At 43.7% G+C, this 26,479-nt stretch overlaps 1 protein-coding gene across 3 annotated transcripts in view; it reads left to right on the top strand.

The window, feature by feature from the left end:
* DDRGK1 (DDRGK domain containing 1) overlaps positions 1-15,701 on the top strand; it is a 41,016-nt gene extending 25,315 nt beyond the window's left edge. For 2 of the 3 annotated variants that reach the window (XM_075855763.1, XM_075855747.1), the window contains exons 5-9: positions 4,495-4,617; positions 8,479-8,517; positions 12,724-12,780; positions 13,824-13,872; positions 14,456-15,701. In XM_075855763.1, the coding sequence (XP_075711878.1) occupies positions 4,495-4,617; positions 8,479-8,517; positions 12,724-12,780; positions 13,824-13,872; positions 14,456-14,628 (441 nt within the window). In that variant the 3' untranslated portion in view covers positions 14,629-15,701. The remainder of the gene's footprint in view (positions 1-4,494; positions 4,618-8,478; positions 8,518-12,723; positions 12,781-13,823; positions 13,873-14,455) is intronic. The other variant, XM_075855754.1, reaches the window with a different exon arrangement.
* The last annotated feature ends 10,778 nt before the right edge of the window (positions 15,702-26,479 follow it).

Raw genomic sequence — 26,479 nt, 5'->3', positions numbered from 1 at the left:
GTGACTGGTAATCTGCACCCTGTGTAATACATGTGAGGGTGGTACTATGATAATCTGTGAGGGTGTGACTGGTAATCTGCACCCTGTGTATTATATGTGAGGGTGGTACTATGATAATCTGTGAGGGTGTTACTGGTAATCTGCACCCTGTGTATTATATGTGTGGGTGATTCTATGGTAATCTGTGAGGGTGTGACTGGTAATCTGCACCCTGTGTATTATATGTGAGATTGGTACTATGATAATCTGTGAGGGTGTGACTGGTAATCTGCACCCTGTGTAATACATGTGAGGGTGGTACTATGATAATCTGTGAGGGTGTGACTGGTAATCTGCACCCTGTGTATTATATGTGAGGGTGGTACTATGATAATCTGTGAGGGTGTGACTGGTAATCTGCACCCTGTGTATTATATGTGAGGATGGTACTATGATAATCTGTGAGGGCGTGACTGGTAATCTGCACCCTGTGTATTATATGTGAGGGTGGTACTATGATAATCTGTGAGGGTGTGACTGGTAATCTGCACCCTGTGTATTATATGTGAGGGTGGTACTATGATAATCTGTGAGGGCGTGACTGGTAATCTGCACCCTGTGTATTATATGTGAGGGTGGTACTATGATAATCTGTGAGGGCGTGACTGGTAATCTGCACCCTGTGTATTATATGTGAGGGTGGTACTATGATAATCTGTGAGGGCGTGACTGGTAATCTGCACCCTGTCTATTATATGTGAGGGTGGTACAATGATAATCTGTGAGGGCGTGACTGGTAATCTGCACCCTGTCTATTATATGTGAGGGTGGTACTATGATAATCTGTGAGGTCGTGACTGGTAATCTGCACCCTGTGTATTATATGTGAGGGTGGTACTATGATCTGTGAGGGCGTGACTGGTAATCTGCACCCTGTGTAATACATGTGAGGGTGGTACTATGGTAATCTGTGAGGGCGTGACTGGTAATCTGCACCCTGTGTATTATATGTGAGGGTGGTACTATGATAATCTGTGAGGGTGTGACTGGTAATCTGCACCCTGTGTATTATATGTGAGGGTGGTACTATGATAATCTGTGAGGGTGTGACTGGTAATCTGCACCCTTTGTATTATATGTGAGGGCGGTACTATGATAATCTGTGAGGGCGTGACTGGTAATCTGCAACCTGTGTTTTATATGTGAGGGTGGTACTATGATAATCTGTGAGGGTGTGACTGGTAATCTGCACCCTGTGTATTATATGTGAGGGTGGTACTATGATAATCTGTGAGGGTGTGACTGGTAATCTGCACCCTGTGTTTTATATGTGAGGGTGGTACTATGATAATCTGTGTGGGTGTGACTGGTAATCTGCACCCTGTGTATTATATGTGAGGGTGGTACTATGATAATCTGTGAGGGTGTGACTGGTAATCTGCACCCTGTGTTTTATATGTGAGGGTGGTACTATGATAATCTGTGAGGGTATGACTGGTAATCTGCACCCTGTGTATTATATGTGAGGGTGGTAGTATGATAATCTGTGAGGGCGTGACTGGTAATTTGCACCCTGTGTATTACATGTGAGGGTGGTACTATGATAATCTGTGAGGGCGTGACTGGTAATCTGCACCCTGTGTAATACATGTGAGGGTGGTACTATGATAATCTGTGAGGGTGTGACTGGTAATCTGCACCCTGTGTATTATATGTGAGGGTGGTACTATGATAATCTGTGAGGGTGTGACTGGTAATCTGCACCCTGTGTATTATATGTGAGGGTGGTACTATGATAATCTGTGAGGGCGTGACTGGTAATCTGCACCCTGTGTAATATATGTGAGGGTGGTACTATGATAATCTGTGAGGGCGTGACTGGTAATCTGCACCCTGTGTATTATATGTGAGGGTGGTACTATGATAATCTGTGAGGGCGTAACTGGTAATCTGCACCCTGTGTAATATATGTGAGGGTTGTACTATGATAATCTGTGAGGGTGTGACTGGTAATCTGCACCCTGTGTAATATATGTGAGGGTGGTACTATGGTAATCTGTGAGGGTGTGACTGGTAATCTGCACCCTGTGTATTATATGTGAGGGTGGTTCTATGGTAATCTGTGAGGGTGTGACTGGTAATCTGCACCCTGTGTAATATATGTGAGGGTGGTTCTATGGTAATCTGTGAGGGTGTGACTGGTAATCTGCACCCTGTGTATTATATGTGAAGGTGGTACTATGATAATCTGTGAGGGTGTGACTGGTAATCTGCACCCTGTGTATTATATGTGAGGGTGGTTCTATGGTAATCTGTGAGGGTGTGACTGGTAATCTGCACCCTGTGTATTATATGTGAGGGTGGTACTATGATAATCTGTGAGGGCGTGACTGGTAATCTGCACCCTGTGTATTATATGTGAGGGTGGTAGTATGATAATCTGTGAGGGTGTGACTGGTAATTTGCACCCTGTGTATTACATGTGAGGGTGGTACTATGATAATCTGTGAGGGCGTGACTGGTAATCTGCACCCTGTGTAATACATGTGAGGGTGGTACTATGATAATCTGTGAGGGTGTGACTGGTAATCTGCACCCTGTGTATTATATGTGAGGGTGGTACTATGATAATCTGTGAGGGTGTGACTGGTAATCTGCACCCTGTGTATTATATGTGAGGGTGGTACTATGATAATCTGTGAGGGCGTGACTGGTAATCTGCACCCTGTGTAATATATGTGAGGGTGGTACTATGATAATCTGTGAGGGCGTGACTGGTAATCTGCACCCTGTGTATTATATGTGAGGGTGGTACTATGATAATCTGTGAGGGCGTGACTGGTAATCTGCACCTTGTGTATTATATGTGAGGGTGGTACTATGATAATCTGTGAGGGCGTAACTGGTAATCTGCACCCTGTGTAATATATGTGAGGGTTGTACTATGATAATCTGTGAGGGTGTGACTGGTAATCTGCACCCTGTGTAATATATGTGAGGGTGGTACTATGGTAATCTGTGAGGGTGTGACTGGTAATCTGCACCCTGTGTATTATATGTGAGGGTGGTTCTATGGTAATCTGTGAGGGTGTGACTGGTAATCTGCACCCTGTGTAATATATGTGAGGGTGGTTCTATGGTAATCTGTGAGGGTGTGACTGGTAATCTGCACCCTGTGTATTATATGTGAGGGTGGTACTATGATAATCTGTGAGGGTGTGACTGGTAATCTGCACCCTGTGTATTATATGTGAGGGTGGTTCTATGGTAATCTGTGAGGGTGTGACTGGTAATCTGCACCCTGTGTATTATATGTGAGGGTGGTACTATGATAATCTGTGAGGGCGTGACTGGTAATCTGCACCCTGTGTATTATATGTGAGGGTGGTACTATGATAATCTGTGAGGGCGTGACTGGTAATCTGCACCCTGTGTAATATATGTGAGGGTGGTACTATGATAATCTGTGAGGGCGTGACTGGTAATCTGCACCCTGTGTATTATATGTGAGGGTGGTACTATGATAATCTGTGAGGGCGTGACTGGTAATCTGCACCTTGTGTATTATATGTGAGGGTGGTACTATGATAATCTGTGAGGGCGTAACTGGTAATCTGCACCCTGTGTAATATATGTGAGGGTTGTACTATGATAATCTGTGAGGGTGTGACTGGTAATCTGCACCCTGTGTAATATATGTGAGGGTGGTACTATGGTAATCTGTGAGGGTGTGACTGGTAATCTGCACCCTGTGTATTATATGTGAGGGTGGTTCTATGGTAATCTGTGAGGGTGTGACTGGTAATCTGCACCCTGTGTAATATATGTGAGGGTGGTTCTATGGTAATCTGTGAGGGTGTGACTGGTAATCTGCACCCTGTGTATTATATGTGAGGGTGGTACTATGATAATCTGTGAGGGTGTGACTGGTAATCTGCACCCTGTGTATTATATGTGAGGGTGGTTCTATGGTAATCTGTGAGGGTGTGACTGGTAATCTGCACCCTGTGTATTATATGTGAGGGTGGTACTATGATAATCTGTGAGGGCGTGACTGGTAATCTGCACCCTGTGTATTATATGTGAGGGTGGTACTATGATAATCTGTGAGGGCGTGACTGGTAATCTGCACCCTGTGTAATATATGTGAGGGTGGTACTATGATAATCTGTGAGGGCGTGACTGGTAATCTGCACCCTGTGTAATATATGTGAGGGCGGTACTATGATAATCTGTGAGGGTGTGACTGGTAATCTGCACCCTGTGTAATATATGTGAGGGTGGTTCTATGGTAATCTGTGAGGGTGTGACTGGTAATCTGCACCCTGTGTATTATATGTGACGGTGGTACTATGATAATCTGTGAGGGTGTGGCTGGTAATCTGCACCCTGTCACTATATAAGGACTCCTCACACTACTTGGGTTCCTCTCTCAGTTGATGCCTCTGTCCTCATATATAATGACACTCTATGTGATTTATCTACAAACCTCACCCGTGTTTTATGTTCCCGTAGGAGGAAGAGACGAGGATCGCCAAAGAGGAGCAGGAGAAGCGGGAATATGAGGAGTACCTGAAACTGAAGGAAAGCTTCGTGGTGGAGGAGGAAGGGGAGGCCGAGGCCATGGACGAGGAACAGGTAACTGACCGGCCGCGTCATCCAGCATCAGGGAGATATTTGATAGAATGTGATTGTGACATACTCGGCTCTGCTGCATCTGTGTATATAGCTCCCTATCCTATGTCTGGAGGTATATAGTCATTATAGAGCCCTATGTAATATCTATATTAGACCCTGTCTCATTTATATTATTAGACAAAAAATGTCTGCAAAAAGTTTTATGGTCGGTAAAAATATATATAAATAAATCCCACTGCTACATCTGATAATCCGGAAAGTCCCATAATCTGGCGCTTGATTTCAGCACAGCATTTTTTTTTGGTATTTCTTCCTGAAGACTCACATCCCTTACACTACCTACCAGAATACCTGATAATCCGGCACTGCTAAGGTCACAGTCATTCTGGATTAAAGGGATGTTACTGTCGGAAGAAAAAAACGGCTAAAACAATAAAAATAGGATTTTTTTATCCCGTTTCCAGTAACGTTCGACATCCCTGGGCTCCAATAAAACGGGATTATAGGTGGTACTCGTTATAATATAAATGTTAGGCAGCTGTCCAGTCCAACAAGTTCGTAAAATTGAATGGCGCCGGAATATGTCGGTAAAGCGTTGGCAGAACGCGTCGAGTGCGCGCGCTGTTCAATACAAAAATATACAAAAAAATTTTGGAATGAGTTTTTTTTTTATTTATAGTAGTTGATGGCAGTCACGTGGCCTAACCCGCCCCCTAGTGGCTGGCCATAAAGCAGGGGGTCAAATAATAATGTCTTCCGGGGCTCCGTCCACATGGTCCGGGGTACTGGTCAGGACCAGAAACCAATCATCTTCCATAATGACGGCAGCGAATCCCTGCTGATCTTTTACGGCATACGCTTATACACTTACCGTATTTCTCGGACTATAAGACGCACTCCGGTTTTAGACAACAGAAAATAGGAAAAAAAATCATATTTTACTTCTTTTACAAATAAAAACTATTGGTTAAAAAAATTATTTGTTCAGTTTCACCGCATTCTGAGAGACATAACTTATATTTTTCCGTCGTTTCAGCGCTGCGGGGGCTTATTTTTTTGCGGGACGCGCTGTCGATTTTATTAGCACCTTTCTTTTGGTACATACGATTTTTTAATCACCCCCTCCCCGCTCCATGATGTCCTGGCTCATCAAGGGTCGGGAAGGGGTTAAGTAAGGAGCGGTCAGGTGGCCCGGCGCTGCCGGGTCCCTTATCTGCCGGCTATAAGACGCAGGGACTTTTTAGTAAGATTTATTCGTCTTATAGTCCGAAAAATACAGTATATACTTAGAACATAAAATAGTAAAAAGTATAAAAATATATATATATAATTTTTTTTTACCGAAGCCATTTTAGAACTATGTAAAAAAAATCCTTAAGGTGATCATACACATTAGATGTGCCGCGGCGTGACCGGACAATTTCAGCGGGATCGGTCGACCATCAAATGTGTATGGAGGTGTCCTGACTCTTCCCGACGGCAGATGTCGGGCGGGGGGGGGGGGGGGGGGGAGGATTCGCCATGTTGGAGTTCAACATGCCAGATCCTTTTTTTCCACGGGTCTGACTGCGGTAAATTCCCCTCTCCTCATTGAGAAGACATGCACGCTCGGCTGAACTGAGCGCGCATCTGTCAGGAGGAAGAGCGGTAGGCTGAACGAGCGTTCAGCTATCACGTATGGCACCCTTAAGGTTTTGACAAATATTTTAGATAAAGTAAAAAAAAAATTTTTTTACATTTCTACACAAATATATATTTTTTTGCTTTGTGTGAAAATTTTGAAATTAATAATAATTTAACTTTTTCTAAAATATTTGTCAAAACCTAAACTTCAATTGTTTAAATATTTTTTTTACGTTTTCACACAAAAAATAAATAAATATAGATTTATTTTTTTCTCGCGTTACTAGTGATCACTTTCATGGAACCTCCAAGTATTTACTGTATTAATAATAGAAATAATTTATTACTATTTACAATTTTTTGGTATTTTAGGAGATTATAGATTAAACAATTTGCACTTTTTCCCCGCAACAAATGCTGCGTGTGAGGCAAGAAAAAAATATCACTTGTAATCCCTGGAAGACCATTTTTTTTCCTTTTCTTGACCAGACGTTTTTTCTTGACAACCAAAATTTTTTGTTTATTTTTTACAAAATTTTGTCAAAATTTCTATAATTCCGATTAGCTTTTTTTAAATTATTATTTTGATCAATAACTTTCATATTTGTTTATCTATTTTGATCGCACTTGACATCTAACAATGAACGCACCACATAGAGGAGGGGACACTGTTTTTGTTTTTTGTTGATCTGGAAGGTGTAGAACTTTTTGAATATCCTTTTACCTTCATTCATTCTTCTCACCCCCGAAGCTTCTTCTGAAATCATCCAAAATATGTTTTTGATTTTCCGTTTCGATTTATTTTTTAATGTTCTATTTTTAGACTTTTTGATTTTATTTTTGTGAAATGAACTTTATAAATCCAGTGTGTAATGGGCGTCTTGGCCGCCCCGTAGATCTCAGCAGCAGAAGTGAAGCTCTAGAGGTTGTACATCTTCTCGCTTCTCGTGTACAGTTTTGAGTCCGTGTTCGTGACCTCCAGACTTTTTGCTTGCTCTGAACCCTAGGTAGCCCACGCCGGGCATTCGCTTTGTTCCAGGACTGTTTTTGACCACATCTGAACACCGTAGCTGAGGAGTCAGGGTTAACCCATTCACTGCTCAGGTCTCCGCACCACCTGTCCTGTTCTCTCTAATACAAGGCCGGGTATACCCATTCACTGGCTTCTTACCCAAGAGACCAAGCTCAGTCCTCACATGGTAGAGCTGCTCCTGTTGACTGATAATTGATCCTCGACTGATGACATAGAGGCTCTGTGGACTTGCGTGTCGGAAAAATTGGAAAAGGCGCTTCATAAATATAGCGCTCAGTCTGAACACAAATATTTCAATGTATTTACACTAGACATATATTGATAAATCTCCCCCGTACAGCACCAAATCCCGATTCTCTCTACATATATTAAAACTGGCTGCCTGCATCCACCACTAGGGGGAGCTCTGTGCATATCGATGTATACAGCTACCATTGAACTCAACCAAAATGGTAAAAATCTCAATCCGCTGAGCTCCCCCTAGTGGTGGGTGCAGGAAAATGATCTAGCTCTGTGTGGAGAAGCAGAAGGAGTTCAATGCTGAACCCCCTGCTGACCACTGGTCCCATAGCAGTGCCGTGGGGTCTCCCTATGGTGATTACGCCTCTGAATTGTTACTCTGGGTATGGCTTGTGGCCGCTTTCACGTCCCGCTCGGGAGATCCAGTGACCTGCAAAAGAACGCTGTAAAATAAAACTATAAATACTGATCGTCCTCACTCACCCCCTTAATGTTAATTGACCTAAAATACATCATGGATCGCTTTACCTGATCATGTGACCAACCGCGGGAGTCCGGCTGAGATTGGGCAAAGAATGTGACCAGACGCTTGAGTGCAGCAAAAAAAAAACAAAACACTAAAAAATCTCTTGGTCCTGAAGGCCCAAAATAAACCGCTCCTCAGAACATTAGGATTTTCTCCACATCTTCACTGGCTCCTTATCCCGTATTTATTTAAAAGGATATTCGCATCTTAAAATGTGATGGCATATCCTAGCTATCAAGAATGTGTATGCCCCTTTAATGAATTTTTTTCTTCGCAAACGTTTTCCCACAATTTTCTAAAAGTTTTTTTTAGCCTGAAACATTGATGATGATTTATTAGGGATCTCATTTTGCGTAGACAATATATCCGACACTTGAGGCCGGTGACTGTACCATCTGCCGATGTACCTAAAACGCTTTATTTTTCCCCTTTCTTCCAGACCCGCAGTTTTCTCTCAGAGTTCATCACCTTCATTAAGGTAAGTGGCTGACTACACACATATGAAGTATTGGACGTGCATCACCAGCATTTCTCCCTTTAGATTTGTGTACATCCTTAGGCGCTGTACACACGGCGGTAATATGGCTCCAAAATTCTGCGCTGATTAATTTCTTAATACATCTTTATACTAGTAGGAGCTCTGTTTTCCTGATTTCTCTATATAGAAAATTTATTTTTGATAAAAAAAACATTGTACCTGCAGTCACCACTAGAGGGAGCTGAAGAGCTTACTGTATACAGCTTCATCATTGAGTTCAATGTATAAACAGTCTGCAGTAAGCTCCTAAGCTCCCCTAGTGGTGACTACCGGTAGCCAAAATTTTATATTTTTTTTACTGGGCACCCCTTTATGTAAAAAAACATTGCTAATGGGGTCCTGATGTTGGGCAGAGCACCAGGAACCTTCGCCCAGAAGCCCAATGATGATGGTCCTGGTGAAAGAAGATGGAGATGATCGATGGCAGGTCCAAGCCCTGAGAACTGAATTCCATGGACTGTTCCAGTACAGTACCTGCAGCCCAAGAAGTTCAGTCCTCCAGCTCGGCTGCCGATAACGTCACGGCCTTTAATGTCGCCTGTTTTCTTAGCGCTCTCGGCTTCTTTTATGTTTCTCAATTGTTTTTCCAACGAGATTGACCAAAAATAGAATCACATGATCCGTATAGGACCTATATAGGCGGCCATATTTCTTAAGTATGTGTTCAACTTTAGGCCACACGTTAATGGCCCTGGTCACGAAAGGGTCAATTTGTTCATATCCAGTAGCGGATAATTGCCGGGCAGGGGAGTGACCACTGCTCCAGGATCCCCTCTGTTAAGTAAAACCAAGAGGTCATCGCAATCGGGAACCGCATAGCACTCAGATGGTTGGGCACCTTGTAATTCTTTTTTTTTCCTCCGGAGGCGCTACAGGGAAAGCCAGCAATTATATTGAGTCAGCCTCACAGTAGATTGCAGGGTTCCCAGCAAAAAGTCTTCCTGCGATCAGCGTGTTTTGGGGGAACCTGCTTAAGAAGGTGATTTGCCAAAAGTAACAACGTCTGATCGGTGGGTGTCCGACCTCCGGGACCCTCGTCGTTCAGCATAATGAAGGCTAAAAGGGCGAGGTGCAGCAACAGATACGGATACCTGTACGGACGAGACGCTCTTTTTGCCCTGTGTAAAATAAAAATAAACCAATTTCAGAAATTCCAATGAAATATAATTCCATTGGAAAACACCACAATTGCCATTCAGGATCCTGGTAAAGCTGGGTGACCAGCCCTATGGCTACTGTAATGATTCCGATAGTGGATTTCCCAGGAACAGATATAACGAGGAAACGGAAGAAGAGAATATTTTACGGTTTTGCTGTTATGGCTTTTTATGTTCGAGGGATTTTTAATTTTCGCGGTTAATTATTACATCACTAATCTCCTCACTGTCCCGGGGTAACAGCGCCATCTGCTGCTATCTTTAGGTTACTACATAGAAGTAAATCCTGTAATGTAGAGCATACCTGCGCAGTGTGCACTCTGCTACATCATCCTGCGTAGATTCTTGGTGCTCTCATGGTGGCTTCCCCTTATTATTTCAAAACATTAAAGGGACTGTCCACTCAGGACTGTCCATACTTTCCCCGTCTATAGGCCCCCTCTATTACCCAGAGCCGAGATCCACTGACCAGAGCTGCTCTGGCCCTCAAAGACTGGGCACCCCCATGTATTACCTGGTAGCCCATTGACCTCAAAGAGGAGCCATGTTATACTACATCTAGTGAGCGGGATTGCTGGGGTGCGTCTGCCAGAAACCCCCAGGAATGAGCTCTCTCGTGGGGTGTTCCGGCAGGAAAGGAAACAATACAGAATATAGACTGTAAAGGTCTAAAGCGGTCAGGACCCAGCGAAGGGGCAGGCACGGAGCTTTATACCGCAGGTCTATATAGTGACGTCTGTTGCCCGCAGTCCCCCCGCCCCGGCACCTCTGCTGCTGCAGCGTATGTAACACATGATTGTCACTTGTCCCATCCGTGATACGAAAGAGAATTTATCACCTTAATTCATGATATACTAAATATATTTTTCTAAACTTTGGTTATTTTCTGTTCTTTTTATTTTATTTTGTAATAATTTGTACATGATTATGGTGCGGCCATCTTGCTTGTTCTGCTGCACTGAGTTATCATCAGCTGCTCAGAGATCTGCTTTACTGCAGCCACATTGACATAGGATTCAAGGATCGTTGACTTCTATGGGAGTGTTCTCGGCATGCTCAGTAACCTGAACCGAAGAGGGGAGCTGTGCCCTTCACCTATTGTCAATGGTGGATCCTGTGTTCTCTGTATATATAGATGTTACCTGTCAGTGTAATCCTGCCTGTGATGATAATGAGATGACTGCTGAGAAGCGATCTCTGCAGAATAGGAAGGGTCAGTCTATTATTATTGGTGGATCCTGTGTTATCTATATATAGGTGTTACCTGTCAGTGTAATCCTGCCTGTGATGATAATGGGATGATTGCTGAGAAGTGATCTCTACAGAACAGGAAGGATCAGCCTATTATGAATGGTGGATCCTGTGATATCTCTATATAGGTGATACCTGTCAGTGTAATCGTGCCTGTGATGATAATGAGATGACTGCTGAGAAGCGATCTCTACAGAATAGGAAGGGTCAGTCTATTATGATTGGTGGATCCTGTGTTATCTATATATAGGTGTTACCTGTCAGTGTAATCCTGCCTGTGATGATAATGAGATGATTGCTGAGAAGTGATCTCTACAGAACAGGAAGGGTCAGTCTATTATGAATGGTGGATCCTGTGATATCTCTATATAGGTGATACCTGTCAGTGTAATCGTGCCTGTGATGATAATGAGATGACTGCTGAGAAGTGATCTCTACAGAACAGGAAGGGTCAGTCTATTATGAATGGTGGATCCTGTGTTATCTATATCTAGGTGTTACCTGTCAGTGTAATCCTGCCAGTGATGATAATGAGATGACTGCTGAGAAGTGATCTCTACAGAACAGGAAGGGTCAGTCTATTATGAATGGTGGATCCTGTGTTATCTATATATAGGTGTTACCTGTCAGTGTAATCCTGCCTGTGATGATAATGAAATGACTGCTGAGAAGTGATCTCTACAGAGCAGGAAGGATCAGCCTATTATGAATGTGATCTGCACAGAACAGGATGGGTCAGTCTATTTTCAGGCTTAGCAGCCAGAGTAAAAACTGCACGTATTTGTAATAATAATTGAAAAAAAATAAAAAAGAATAATGTTGACATATTTTTTTAGCAGTATTTTGATAATACATTCTGTGTAAAGCTGGGCTATCATGTCAGATCGTTTCACGGCCAAATTGAACGCGAATGTGACACAAATCTTTGGCTTTGACAGAAGATTCCTGCAGTACAATTAAAGGCGTTCCACCTTTTTTTTTTTTTTTTTCTGGATGTTCCCACTCACTGACATTGAGCATATTTTGAAAATCATGAGGAAATTAAGCACAAAGTATATTAGAAAGTAGTAGAAAATTTTGGCCTACGTTGGGTGTAATACATAGCAGAAACTTTTTTTTTTTTTTTTTGCTGAATAGAATTGCATAGTGACTTAGTCGATTACGCCATTCTACCCAGAGGCAATCTTCGTTTCATGACTATTCTGTTTAACAAATCCTATAATAGTCTGTGGGTGACGGATCTCACTGTTCAGTATCTAAGTGATTGACAGAGGGAGGGGGAGGTTTAGCGTGTGTCCCCCCCCCCCCCTCTGTGTTATAGATAGTAGCAGGGAGTATGAGAAATTTATACACAGCAGATCAGAGAGTGGAGAGGGGGGAAAGCATCCAAGTGTTCAGGGAGTGCAGATCATAGAGGCTGAACACAGTGTTAAAGTGTAGATAGGGAGGAGCGCAAAGGATGGAATCGCACAGGCTATCAGTGTAGAGAGAAGGCAGTACAGGGATGAAGCTGTGCTGATACATGAGAGCTAGTGAAGGCAGCAGAAACTTATTTTTAAAAGTTAACCACTAACCACTCTAGGTAACCACTAACATATATATATATAATTATTTTATTTTTCCAGGTCAAAGGTGTCCATAGCTGTTCTTTTCATAAAAGCGGAGAACCCCTTTACGTTTTATTGCAGCCCACGCAACAAGTAACATGCTACACATCTATTTATTTTTTTCCTTTTAGGTTTCAAAAGTTGTTATTCTGGAAGATCTGGGGGCACATTTTGGACTCCGAGCTCAGGTGAGTGATATGAGACGGTTTAAAGGGAATCAACTGGAGCAACCCCTTTAATTTAGGACATGTGACCCCTTAATGAGGAGCTGCCGCCTCTCCTGACACGTCTATCTTAGTAAATACTTGTATTCCCCATGAAATGACAATTCTGGAATATACATACTTAGAACTCTGGATTGTGCCGTTCCTCTGTTATTCCTCCTAGAAATGTATGAATAAATTGATAACTGGGTGTGAAAGGGGCGTGTCCCTTCACTTTCTCCCCTTGTCAGCCCTGATTGGTCATTGTCAGGACATCCCCCCCCCCCCCAACTGGTAACCAGTTTTCAATTTATTCAAAGACTTCTAGGAGGCATAACAGAGGAATGGCACAACATAGAGAAACAATCCATGAAAACATGCCCTAAAATTGTTATTTGATGGGAAATACAAGTATTTACTAAAACAGAAATGTCAGAAACAGTGTCATGTACTCTTTTAAAGAGGTTGTACACGAGTAGACAAACATGGCTGCTTTCTTCCGAAAACGGCGCCTCACCTGTCCACAGGTTGTATGTGGTATTGCAGCTCAGCCTCATTCACTTTAATGATGCTGAGCTGCAATGCTAAACACAACCTATGGACAGGTGTGGCGCCGTTTCTGGAACAAAGCAGTCAAGTTTTTTTTAAATTCCGTACAACCCCTTTAAGAAAGACAAACCGGAAGGTCTGACCTGTATATTAAATTAGTGTACTGTGGATTGGCCAATCGATGAGCGGGATGCTAAATGAACATAAAGGGTGCCCCAAAGGGGAATTGGGGAGGGGGAGCACTTAACCGCTGCCAGAGCCCCATCCTGTTCTGGTGACAGGTTCCAGGAGGTCTCGCCAAGTTGTCCTATTGGGTTATTTTTCACCCAATGAAAGGAGCAATCGCGGCTACACAGGGAACGGTCTCCACAAGGCTGGAGCCCCATGATGTCAAATCTATCTGGTGTTACTATCCCCCACACCACCATTTCTATACCTGTAGAGTACCCCCGTCACGATACTCTCTGTCTTATGTACAGGACGCCATCAGCAGGATACAGGACCTACTGGCCGACGCCTCTATTACAGGTGAGGGGATATCCGTGCTGCCTGTTAGTAGGATTGATGCACCCATTGGGACGTTCATTCTATAGACAAGTCTTGAACTTAATTTTTTCACCAAAACTATAATATGATACTCGGCTGCATTGCATTGTAGGAGATGTAGTGTATTCTGAATCAGAATGCTGTGGAGTACTTGGGGAAAACATTGCAAGTAATAATTAATGCAGAGCAATGCTGGAATAGTCGTCCACCACGACCTCAATCACACCGCAATCACATCTTTTAATGACAGCTGTAATCTGATTGGCTGCTGTAGGCGACCGTACTAGTTTTTAGCTCCCAACAACCACCTCCACCCCCAACACACACAATGCACTGCAGTAGTGGATGTGCTCAGGAGACACTGAGCCAGCAGGGAGTGGGAGGTGCTGCTGCATGATTGCAAAACGGAGACCCACAGCATTGTGGATACAGCTCTGTATGTAACTAGAGTAAAAAAAACATGATAATTAAAAAAGCGGGACTACTCCTCTTCTTTTGTGTGTGATCCTACTGACCTCCTAGATCTACTGTCCCCTTATCGACATTCTGTGCTCTCCCTCTGCAGGTGTCATTGACGACAGAGGAAAGTTTATCTATATCACAGCGGAGGAGATGGCGGCGGTCGCACAGTTTATCCGCCAGAGGGGACGGGTCTCCATCTCAGAGCTCGCTCAGGCCACAAACATGTTAATCAACCTGAACCCCGAGTCCAGTCCGGCTCCACTCGCAGTATCTTAAATTCCCAGATCTTCTGTTTTCTTAAAGACTGCGGTGTGTATGGTGCAGGCTTTCCTCCTGCCTGGTGTGTATGGTGCAGGCTCTCCTCCTGCCTAGTGTGTATGATGCAGGCTCCCCTCCTGCCTGATGTGTATGGTGCAGGCTCCCCTCCTGCCTAGTGTGTATGGTGCAGGCTCTCCTCCTGCCTGGTGTGTATGGTGCAGGCTCTCCTCCTGCCTGGTGTGTATGGTACAGGCTCTCCTCCTGCCTGGTGTGTATGGTGCAGGCTCTCCTCCTGCCTGGTGTGTATGGTGCAGGCTCCCCTCCTGCCTAGTGTGTATGGTGCAGGATCTCCTCCTGCCTGGTGTGTATGGTGCAGGCTCTCCTCCTGCCTGGTGTGTATGGTGCAGGCTCCCCTCCTGCCTAGTGTGTATGGTGCAGGCTCTCCTCCTGCCTGGTGTGTATGGTGCAGGCTCCCCTCCTGCCTGGTGTGTATGGTACAGGCTCTCCTCCTGCCTGGTGTGTATGGTGCAGGCTCCCCTCCTGCCTGGTGTGTATGGTGCAGGCTCTCCTCTTGCCTGGTGTGTATGGTGCAGGATCTCCTCCTGCCTGGTGTGTATGGTGCAGGCTCTCCTCCTGCCTGGTGTGTATGGTGCAGGCTCTCCTCCTGCCTGGTGTGTATGGTGCAGGCTCTCCTCCTGCCTGGTGTGTATGGTGCAGGCTCTCCTCCTGCCTGGTGTGTATGGTGCAGGATCTCCTCCTGCCTGGTGTGTATGGTGCAGGCTCTCCTCCTGCCTGGTGTGTATGGTGCAGGCTCTCCTCCTGCCTGGTGTGTATGATGCAGGCTCTCCTCTTGCCTGGTGTGTATGGTGCAGGCTCTCCTCTTGCCTGGTGTGTATGGTGCAGGATCTCCTCCTGCCTGGTGTGTATGGTGCAGGCTCTCCTCCTGCCTGGTGTGTATGGTGCAGGCTCTCCTCCTGCCTAGTGTGTATGGTGCAGGCTCTCCTCTTGCCTGGTGTGTATGGTGCAGGATCTCCTCCTGCCTGGTGTGTATGGTGCAGGCTCTCCTCCTGCCTGGTGTGTATGGTGCAGGGTCTCCTCTCCTGCCTGGTGTGTATGGTGCAGGGTCTCCTCCTGCCTGGTGTGTATGGTGCAGCGTCTCCTCTCCTGCCTGGTGTGTATGGTGCAGGCTCCCCTCCTGCCTGGTGTGTATGGTGCAGGCTCTCCTCCTGCCTGGTGTGTATGGTGCAGGCTCTCCTCTTGCCTGGTGTGTATGGTGCAGGCTCTCCTCCTGCCTGGTGTGTATGGTGAAGGCTCTCCTCCTGCCTGGTGTGTATGGTGCAGGCTCTCCTCCTGCCTGGTGTGTATGGTGCAGGCTCTCCTCCTGCCTGGTGTGTATGGTGCAGGCTCTCCTCCTGCCTGGTGTGTATGGTGCAGGCTCTCCTGCCTGGTGTGTATGGTGCAGGCTCTCCTCCTGCCTGGTGTGTATGGTGCAGGCTCTCCTCCTGCCTGGTGTGTATGGCGCAGGCTCTCCTCCTGCCTGGTGTGTATGGTGCAGGCTCTCCTCCTGCCTGGTGTGTATGGTGCAGGCTCTCCTCCTGCCTGGTGTGTATGGTGCAGGCTCTCCTGCCGGTTATAAGTTATTATTGGAATTGCACAGACGTGTGTTTACTTTAAATTTCGTGTCACCATTTCACTAATAAAATCTATCTAGAACATTGTCACATTGCACATCCTTTACCTTACTGATCTGGAATTACAACCTGTCTTATACTCCAGTCACATCCAGAGCTGCATTTACAGCCTTTCAGACAAGATACCGCTCTCCTGTGTCTCTATAGATCTTCCATTGACTTTTTTCAATGTGGGTGATACGTTTGCATCAGGTACTGTAAAATAAATTCTCCCAAAATTCAGTGCAGCCGTGTCTGGTGAAAACGCCAAATCTGGCTGTTACTGGGTTATTTGTCCACAGAGCGGTCAGGAGTTTCATACAGCAGACTGAAGGGTCTTTTACTCTAGTCACTTGAAAATCTGCATTAAGGACACTGCAGACAACTGCTTGAAAGGTTTTGACTACGGTGTGGACAGTCCCCAATAACCACATGATTAGTGGTATTAAACATGCTCTGCTGCACTGCATTGTGGGAGAAGTATTTTTTTGTCTTTTTATTAACCATATGTATAATACTTGGTGTAAACATTATCATCTGCAATGTGAATCAGCAGAACATGAACCAGCAAGGACATCTTTAGCCTTAGAGGAAACAGAAGGTCAGAATTCAGGACACCGCTTTGGACGTGACTAGAGTATAGGACATACAGATTTGTGCTATCTTAACTTTTCTCTAAAATCGAGATGTATGCCGCAAAGACAAAGTACCATATGCCTCGTACGAATGCAATCTGTCAGCCGGCCGTCGCCCAAGGACCATGTTAGAATTTTTATTTTTATACGTTTAATGTCATTTCATGCAGTTCAAGAAAAGTTAAGTGTGGACACATCTGTAATCTGTTCTGATCATGCAGTGTATGCTTCTTATTTTATACATCCACCATGTGAAGATGTGTACAATACTGCCACCTGGTGGCCATTCTCACAAGTACAACACTGCCACCTGGTAAAACACTGCCACCTGGAGGCCATTAACCATAGTATATCTATTCACCATTGTAGACGGCTACCTTCTCTTATAAGTACAATGCAGCGACCCAGTGGCCATAAATCAGAGTCTGCTGCTGCCTTCTCTCATGTACAACACTGTCACTTGGAGAACATTAACCATAGTCCGCTGCTGCCTTCTCATAAGCACAACACTGCCACCTGGAGGCCATTAATCATAGCATATCCATTCACCATTGTACACGGCTACCTTCTCTTATAAGTATAACGCAGCCACCCAGTGGCCATAAATCAGAGTCTGCTGCTGCTGCCTTCTCTCATGAGTCATATGTACAACACTGCCACCTGGAGGCCATTAATCATAGTCTGCTGTTCCATTCTCATAATTCCAACGCTGCCACCTGGAGGCCATTAATCGTAGTCTGCTGCTTCATTCTCATAAGTACAACACTGCCACCTGGAGGCCATTAATCATAGTCTGCTGCTTCATTCTCATAAGTACAATATTGCCACCTGGAGGCCATTAACCATAGTCCGCTGCTGCCTTCTCATAAGCGCAACACTGCCACCTGGAGGCCATTAACCATAGTCCGCTGCTGCCTTCTCATAAGCACAACACTGCCACCTGGAGGCCATAAATGATAGCCTGTGCTGCCTTCTCATAAGCACAACACTGCCACCTGGAGGCCATTAACCATAGTCCGCTGCTGCCTTCTCATAAGCACAACACTGCCACCTGGAGGCCATTAACCATAGTCCGCTGCTGCCTTCTCATAAGCACAACACTGCCACCTGGAGGCCATTAACCATAGTCCGCTGCTGCCTTCTCATAAGCACAACACTGCCACCTGGAGGCCATTAACCATATTCTGCTGCTGCCTTCTCATAAGTACGACACTGCCACCTGGAGGCCATTTATGATAGTCTGCTGCTGCCTTCTCCCATAAGTACAACACTGCCACCCAGTGGCCATTTGTTAAAGCCTTTTGTTTTTCTAATTTGTCACTATACACTGGTTCTTTGAGTGTTTTAGCAATGAGAATTACCCCAATACTGACTCTGAGCACATTCAATTAACTTGTATAATAATGCAGCATTGCTCCCCATATTTAATGAAACAAAATAAAAAAATAATTTATATATATCCGTATAAAACATTTGTCAGAACATGAAATGTAATATATTCAGGAATAGTATTACAAGCACTGGTTTATTATACTTTTATATGGGTGATGAGGAGAGGATATAACATGGGCATGTATTCTGCACGGGGGGGGGGGGGGGGGGGGGGGGCGGCTGCAGGGCACATGAATTCCCCACATCAGCCCTATTACCAGAATTGCACCCACAATTAATAGGAGGGATTCGGGTAATATAATTTTATCAGAGAACGTCTTGTAATGCAATTCCCTGATAGCAAGCAGAGATCTTCACCGTTAAAATGAAAAGAACAACAATAACAGATCACTAATTCTGCAGCAAGTAACTTTAGGTCACAGTTTGGTTTAGTTTTAGGGGCCATGAGGATGATTAGACTTTTTCACAGGGATTTTAGGCGGCTTCTGATTTGTGGGGTCACAGGAGTGTAACATGTGCTGGACCCTGTATGGTATTCTGCAGCTGTGCATTTTATCACCTGGTACAATGCTGCCATCTAGTGGTCATTTTGTAAATTGCATAGACCAAATACCTCAAGCAGGGAGACATGATATTCACCTGCCTGATCTGGAGGGGGGCAGTAAAGTGTCCACTGTGAGGTCACGGCTGCTTGTTATAGGGGCAGAGTCATGATTTGGGAATCCATTATTACTAAATTGAGCATTGCAACTAGGAGAGAATGGAGTGTAGGAGTCATATTTGGTAGATTTACATGATCATCTAATTTATGTTCATCTTTATTTTGGCAAAAATGCAGAAAAAAATCAGTTCTGCTGCAGTTTTCATTTATTTATTGTTTTTTACAGCACTCACCGATCATCATAAATTATTCTATACATTTATTGTGCTGGTTTTTACGGTTCTGACAATACCAAATATGTGCATATTATTTTATGTTTTTATTTAATAAAGTTTATATATTGTAAAAAAAAGTGTTTGTTTTTTATTGTTTTTTTTTTTTGTCATTTTCCTTTTTATTTTAATTCCACAGGGAGATTTTTAATTTAGATTTTTATATTTTAACTCTAAAAGCCCCCTCCCTCTGACAGCAGGGCAATTGCCATCAATCACAGTGCTGAAGTCGTTGATCACAGGCCCTCTCCCGGGCCTGTGGTCACTGTCCTATGCCTGCGTACATGTATGTGGGGTGCGGTAATCACACACAGTTTTTGTAGCAGTTTTGAACTCAAATTTTTGAGCCAAACTCCGGAGTGGATCCAAAAGGAAGGAAACATATAAAGGAAAGACGGATGCCTCTCCTTTCTTTAGTGTCCACTCCTGTGTTTGTCTCGAAAGACCAAGTCAAAAACTGCATCAAAACTGTGTGTGTGATCTTGGCCTAAGGCCTCATTCACAGGGAAAAACAAAGAGATGGATCCAGCGCTATGTCCTTGAGGTTTGTTTAAAATCGGAAACTATTTCCAAGTTTTAATGAAAATATATATAAAAACAAGTAGCGTTACAGATAGATGTTCTCAAATAGATCGTAGGATTTATGGCAGTGTGAGCGGTGCCCACGCGTTTCCGACGCATGCAGCGTCCTTAGTCATGGCTTCTGCCTCATTCACACTTAGGCTGAGTTCACATGGGGCAGATATGCTGCGTTTAAGTACGCAGCATATCCTCCCTGGTGCAGTTTTTTGGCTGGAATGTCCACTGCGAAAAACTGCAGCACTTAGCCGGCCGGCTAGATGATGTTTCATCCCAGGAGACCGGAGCAGCCTGTTATTGGCTGTGGCAGTCACATGGGAGGAAATGTCATCCCAGGAGGTCGCGCTGGAGGAAGAAACACAGAATTCTGGGTAAGTATACATTTTTTTTTTTGCAGAGTTGCGTTTTTTTTGCAGCGGAATCGCTGCGAATCCCCCGCAAAATCACAACGTGTGCTATTTGTTGCCGGTTTTACGGGAACTGACCCGTTCGTATAAATACGGATGTGCAATTTGGATCTTTTTTTTTCCTGTTTTTCTTTCGGCATTGCATCCGTTTTTTGTTAAAGGAAACAATTTTTTGTGATGTTGCTAAAATGTGAATGTAAAAATCGAAACAAATACGCACATTTATGCAAAAACAAAACATACGTTTTACAATCAACCCGTCGACTTCTATGGGCAGTAACGGAACCGATACGGAATTTTTGGAAAATGCTTCGTATTGAAAAAAACAGCGCGGGCATTCAGAAATAAAAATACAGAAAAAAATGTTAGAAATGTAAATATATTAAAATAAAAAAAATACCGGATTTAATACGGATCCGATGTACAGAACTGTGAACGCGCCCTAAGGTTTATATTACGTCATTTCATACGTAGCAATTCCCGAATATATTATAATTTACCTATGGGAGCAATCTGGCAATAACCCTGCGGGGGGACTTCTCATTCTATGGGGGCTGTTTTTGGCCGTCTGTATATTGTCAGCAGACTAATACCAATGGCTGCGATCGTCTGACAAGTATTATAACATCGGTTGCGGGGGGGGGAGGTGGAAGTTGTTATGGTTTTTAATGCATGTTTTGTATTCACGGGTGCAGTAACTAGTAATGGCCTGAAGATGGCAGTGTTGTACAGTCTGCATTAGCCTGTTCACTGACAGCAAAGACCCGAAGGCAAATCCACATTCACTGCCATGTAATGTATGTCACATCTGACCCCTATGTCAGGTAGTAGCAAAACTCAAATTTGCATAGATGGCCGGACACTGCGCACAGATCGCCCCCTACAGACTTACTTAAATTTCCAGTTGACACGTTAGAGTGGCGGTTTTTATTCAATGCGCGCTTTAAAAATTGGACGACCGTATATGATTTTTTTGCAACAACTTTTGAGCTTTATCCAGCCCATTAAATTTTGCAGCTTTTTTGATTATCTAATTTTCTTAATTTTTTTTCTTCTGTCACAGCGCCACATTTGGGATGGTCTGGTATTGCAGCTCAGTATTATTCACTGATGTGTCTATTATAACATACTCCTGTTTTATGTTTATTATTTGCTTGTCCATAGAATATAATGAGAGAAACGTATTTTTATTTTTTACATAAATTTGCCAAAAGCGAATCTCAACGCTGGCAAATGATTTCATTCATGCATCCTGAGGCCGGGTTCCCACAAGACGGATACGCTGCGTAAAAACCATGCAGCGTATCCGACCTGGAACCCGCAGGACATTCCGTCCGAAAATTGTGGTGCATTTTTTTGGGACGGAATTTCCACTGGGGAAAGCAGCAGTAAAAACCGCTCATACTTGCGTAAGTTGTTATGGCGACGCGTCCTTCCATCGCAGTCCGGTCCGTCCTCCTTGGATGATGCTGCAGCCCATGTGACCGCTGCAGCCTGCGATTGGCTTCAGCGGTCACATGGGATGAAACATCATCCCAGGAAACCGGACTGCAGGAAGGAGGAGGGCGTTCTGGGTAAGTATGATTTTTTTTTTTCCGTCCTGGCGTTTTTTGCTGTGTAATCGCTGCGAATACGCTGCGAAAGTTGCAACACTTGGCTTTCTGGTGCGGGTTTTGCATCCCTATTGAATTCAATGGGGAAAACCCGCAACGAAAAAACAAACAAAAACGCAGCATAAATTGACATTAAATTACGCACCGCAGGTCAATTTATTAACGTTTACGTTGCAGGTTTTTTTCTGCAGCGTGGGCATGAGATTTACTAAATCTCATCCACTTCGCTTCTACTCTAAGTGCTGCGGAATTTCCATACACAATTGCGTTGCGGAAATTCCACAGCGTTTACGCCAGGTGGGAACCCGGCCTTACACCGATACCACATTTTTATATTGTCTTCGCATTATTGTGTTTGTGTCTTTTCTCCGGGTGATTATACTTATTAGATTAGTCGACTACTATATAAGACCAGTAAATATTCTATACGTTCACCCCTGAGGAAGCTGCCACGCGGAGCGTCAACATGCACGGGGGTCATTCTCATGTGGACACACGATCCCTCTTTCGTTTTTCCTGTATTTAGTGGTTATTGGTGCTTTTACTGTATGTCCATGGATGTCACTTGTCAGCACTATGCACTTTATCTAGATATTTTTTATTAACATATTGGACTTTTTTATTCCGGTACTTTATATTGGAGCAATTCCGCAGAAACTAGCAGTAATTCCGCTGTGGAAAAACCGCACCATTTCCTGCGTTTTTTTACTGCAGAAAATTTTGCTGCGTTTTCCCTCAATGTCGGGAGATGGTGACATTTCCCCAGAAAAACGCAGCAATTCAGTCACAGTCGCTGCGGTACGGAAAACATGCAACAAAGGTGATTTTCTGCTCGGAAATTTTACGCAGCGTGTGGATGAGATTTGTTACATCTCATCCACTTTGCTGCTACTGTATTCTGCTGCATATTTTCCGTGCGCAATTTCGGACGGAAAATACTCTGCAATCCTGCTACGTGTGGACAAGCCCAACAACCGGGTGGCCATTCATCGAATTGAACTGCGCCATGTAGCCTGACCGTATGGTTTTCAGCCGCATCGACCGTAACCGGTTGTCTTGATGTACGATAAAGAATTTTCTGTTTAATTAATTAATTAGCGGCTTTTTCCTAATGCCCGCGATTTACTCCGTTCGTCTTTTTTTGTGTGGTTAAAATGCCTTTATAACGTTTTTATGAAACTAAGAATTTAATGATACTACTAATTTACATGTATGATGAGGATTTTTATTACTTTTTATTTTATTATAAATTATATTATTATTGATATTATTTTTATTATTTTTTGTATTACTATATTTTATCATGAGGATTTTTATGACTTTTTATCTTATTATTATTATTATTATTATTATTATTACTATTATTATTACTATTATTTTTTGTTATTCCTGTTTTTTATGATGAGGATTTTTATTTTTCATTTTTATTACTATTTTATTATTTTTTTTATTGTTTTCTATGATCACGATTATTACTATTTTTGATAATTTTTTGGCATGACTGTATGATGAGGATTTTTATGAATACAATATTTGTGAGTGTCATTTGTTTTCCTGTCGTCTCTCTCTCAATATTCAGCATTCATCCTACTGTAAAAAGTCTTTAGATGTCTATGTACCCGAACACTGATATTTCTGGCAGAAACTCCCCGCAGATGTTTCTCCTACAATATCCACCGACTCACTGGTGTCCCGAGAGACGTGATGTCATGAAAAACAAGAGGCGCCGCTATTCCCTGTAGGTTCCCTCCTCGTTCACACCTCCCGTCCCTCCTCCGTCTCTTTTAGAACATTCGGAGACGAGAAGTCAGAGGATAATTACTGGTTCTTCTTTGTACTTTTTTATACTGGACCAAGAATAATGTGAGAAGCTTTTTGTTTCCTGGGAAAAGTTTCGTAATAGTCAATTATTAACTTAGATTTGCGCAGAAGGAAATAACCGTTCCCCATAGAGGTTACCAATGCCTGAAATGATATCTCGGTATCCAGCTGCCTACTTTGGCTTGAACACAAAACTTTTCTTTTTGTTTCTTTTATACGAGTAAAACCCTTCACCTATAATGAACTTTTTCCATTCTTTATTCCAAACATATTGTAAGTGTTCACTGAAACACCGTCCTAAATGGACAGACGTCTGTAGTGCTTCATATCATCCCGGGGTTGGAGGAATTGCAGTTTTTGGGTTATTTTTTATTTTATTTTTTTATTTTTACATCATAAAGTAGCGCATTGTCCTTTACATTCAATAATACAAGAGAGAGAGAATAAAAGCAGAGTGAAGTAAAAGGGTATTATGCTGAGCAATGGGGATAATGTATAGTAAAGGGTAAAAACCTATCCCGCTAATATGGTAATATGCAAAAAATACATGAATTAAAACCAAATCACAGGAAAACGAAACGCGTAAGTTTCGATGGATATTTCTAATAAGACCGATAAGACCTAGATCTCTGCAGGAGTGATAAAAAGTAGGAGAAGATCAATAAGAAATCCAATGAATGTAAGGTCCCTTCCCCCAGTCATTGGGTTTCACATAAATCAATCCACCTACGCCAATTTTTAGTGAACATGGTGTCGGTCTGTCTTTGGCGGTAGATCTATTTGTTAAAGGGCAAGGATGTATTAAAAGGTTTTGCCCATCAGGGACATTTATGTCGTATCCACAGGCAGCAAGGCCATGGCCGTGTAGGTTTTTCGATACCAGGCATAGCCTATCCTCCTCTTCCTCCGCAGCTGATGTCTTCTTCACATTCCCAACGGCAACAGGTCAGGGTGTTGCCTCCACTCCCCCCCCCCCTCGTGCTTAGGATAGGTCATAAATATTAGATCGGTGGGGGTCCGACTCTCTGTTCCCCCAGCGATCAGCAGTTTGATGTACCTGTTCATTATTTATATTGGCTTTCAGTCTGGTTCGTGCTTGTACATGCCGTAACTTTAGTTATGATATTGCAGCTTTGTCCCATAACTCCACCAATCTAATATCGATGTCCTATGAGAAGGAATTTGAAATCCTCTATAACGACAAACAAGATATCTGCAATATAGTGGACAAAAGTAGTGGGAATTGTTAGGTGTTTCCTTCAGTCCCATCCCCCCCGGTGTATAACATCCGGCACTCGCCCTGTGGTCACTTTATAGACATTAGTTGTAGAACGGGTCGTGGTAAAGAAATCAGTGACTTCAAGCGCGGTCCTGTAATAAGACGCCACCATTGTAACAAGTCAGTTCTGGAAGTTTCTCCCCCCCCCCAGATTTTCCACCATCAGCTGTGAGTGATATTATTGTGAAGTGGAAGGAACCGCAGCAACTCAGCCACGAAGTGCAGACCACGTAATGTTACAGAGCGAGGGGGGGGGTTTGGGGCGAGTGCTGAGGAGCAGGTGCAGAAAAGTCACCAACGCTCTGCTGACTCAATAACTGCAGAGTACAGACCTCCTCTAGTATTAACATCCGCACAAAAACTGTGCCCGGGAACTTCATGGCATCGGGGCCGGGCAGCTGCATGCCAGCCTTACATCACCAAGCACAATGCCCAGCGTCAGATGGAGGGGTGTAAAGCCGCCGCCACTGGACTCTGGAGAGGTGGAAACGTGATATGTGGAGCGACGCTTCTCTATCTGACGTGTTCTGTGGAGTGACGCTTCTCTATCTGGCGTCTGATTGAGGAGTCTGGGTTGGTGAATGCCAGGAGATAGTTACCCGCCTGACTGCATGGTGCCAGCTGTACAGTTTGGTGGGGGAGGGGTAATACTATAGGGGTGTTTTTCAGGGTCGGCTTCTTAGTTCCAGTGAAGAGAAATCTTAATTCTTCAGCACTCAAGACATTATGGACAATTGTAGCTTCCAACTTTGTGGGATCGGTTTGGGGTTCAGTCCTTTTCTGTTTCTCATGACTGCACCCCAGTGCACAAGGTCCATAAACCATGGATGGTTGGTAGGTTGGTTGTTCAGTCGGTTGGTTGATTGGTTGTTCAGTTGGTTGGTTGATCAGTCGGTTGGTTGGATGGTTGGTTGGTTGGTTGGTTGGGGGAGTTTGTGGTGGAAGAACTTGACTGGCCGCACAGAGTCCTGACCTCAACCCCATCCAACACCTTTGGGATGAACTAGAACAGAGATAATGAGTCCGGCCCCCTCCCCCAACATCAGCGTCTGACCTCACAAATATCCTTCTGGTTGAATGGGTAAAAATTCCCAAAGACGCCCCAAAATCTTGTAGGAAACCTTCCTAGTAGAGTGGAAGATGTTTTACTGCAAAGGGTGAACAACTCTAAATTATAGTCTATGGATTTAGAATGGGACGTCATAAAATCTCCAGTAGGTGTAATCTGGATGTGTCCCAATACTTTTGTCCATATAGTGTGTATGTATATATATATATATATATATCTCTAGAGAGAGTGTCACTCCTTCCTTTTTGTGTGATATTCTTCACGTAGCAGAAACCGCATACTAAGTCCTACTCAAGATGAGCTTTGTGTTGCTGGGAACAATGTATAGAGACTGCTATTGTCTCGCTGTTATCACTAATGATTTCGACTTTGACTAGATGTTGTTTTTTGCTACTTCCTCTCATTCTTTTAACTCTTGATATGAAAAACAAGATGAGGGTTTAAACTCTTAATCTAAATGTCAGTTTAAGG

This window comes from Rhinoderma darwinii, chromosome 1 (genome assembly GCF_050947455.1).
Source record: "Rhinoderma darwinii isolate aRhiDar2 chromosome 1, aRhiDar2.hap1, whole genome shotgun sequence".
Classification (NCBI taxonomy): domain Eukaryota; kingdom Metazoa; phylum Chordata; class Amphibia; order Anura; family Rhinodermatidae; genus Rhinoderma; species Rhinoderma darwinii.
This window is presented reverse-complemented; position numbering and strand designations above follow the sequence as displayed.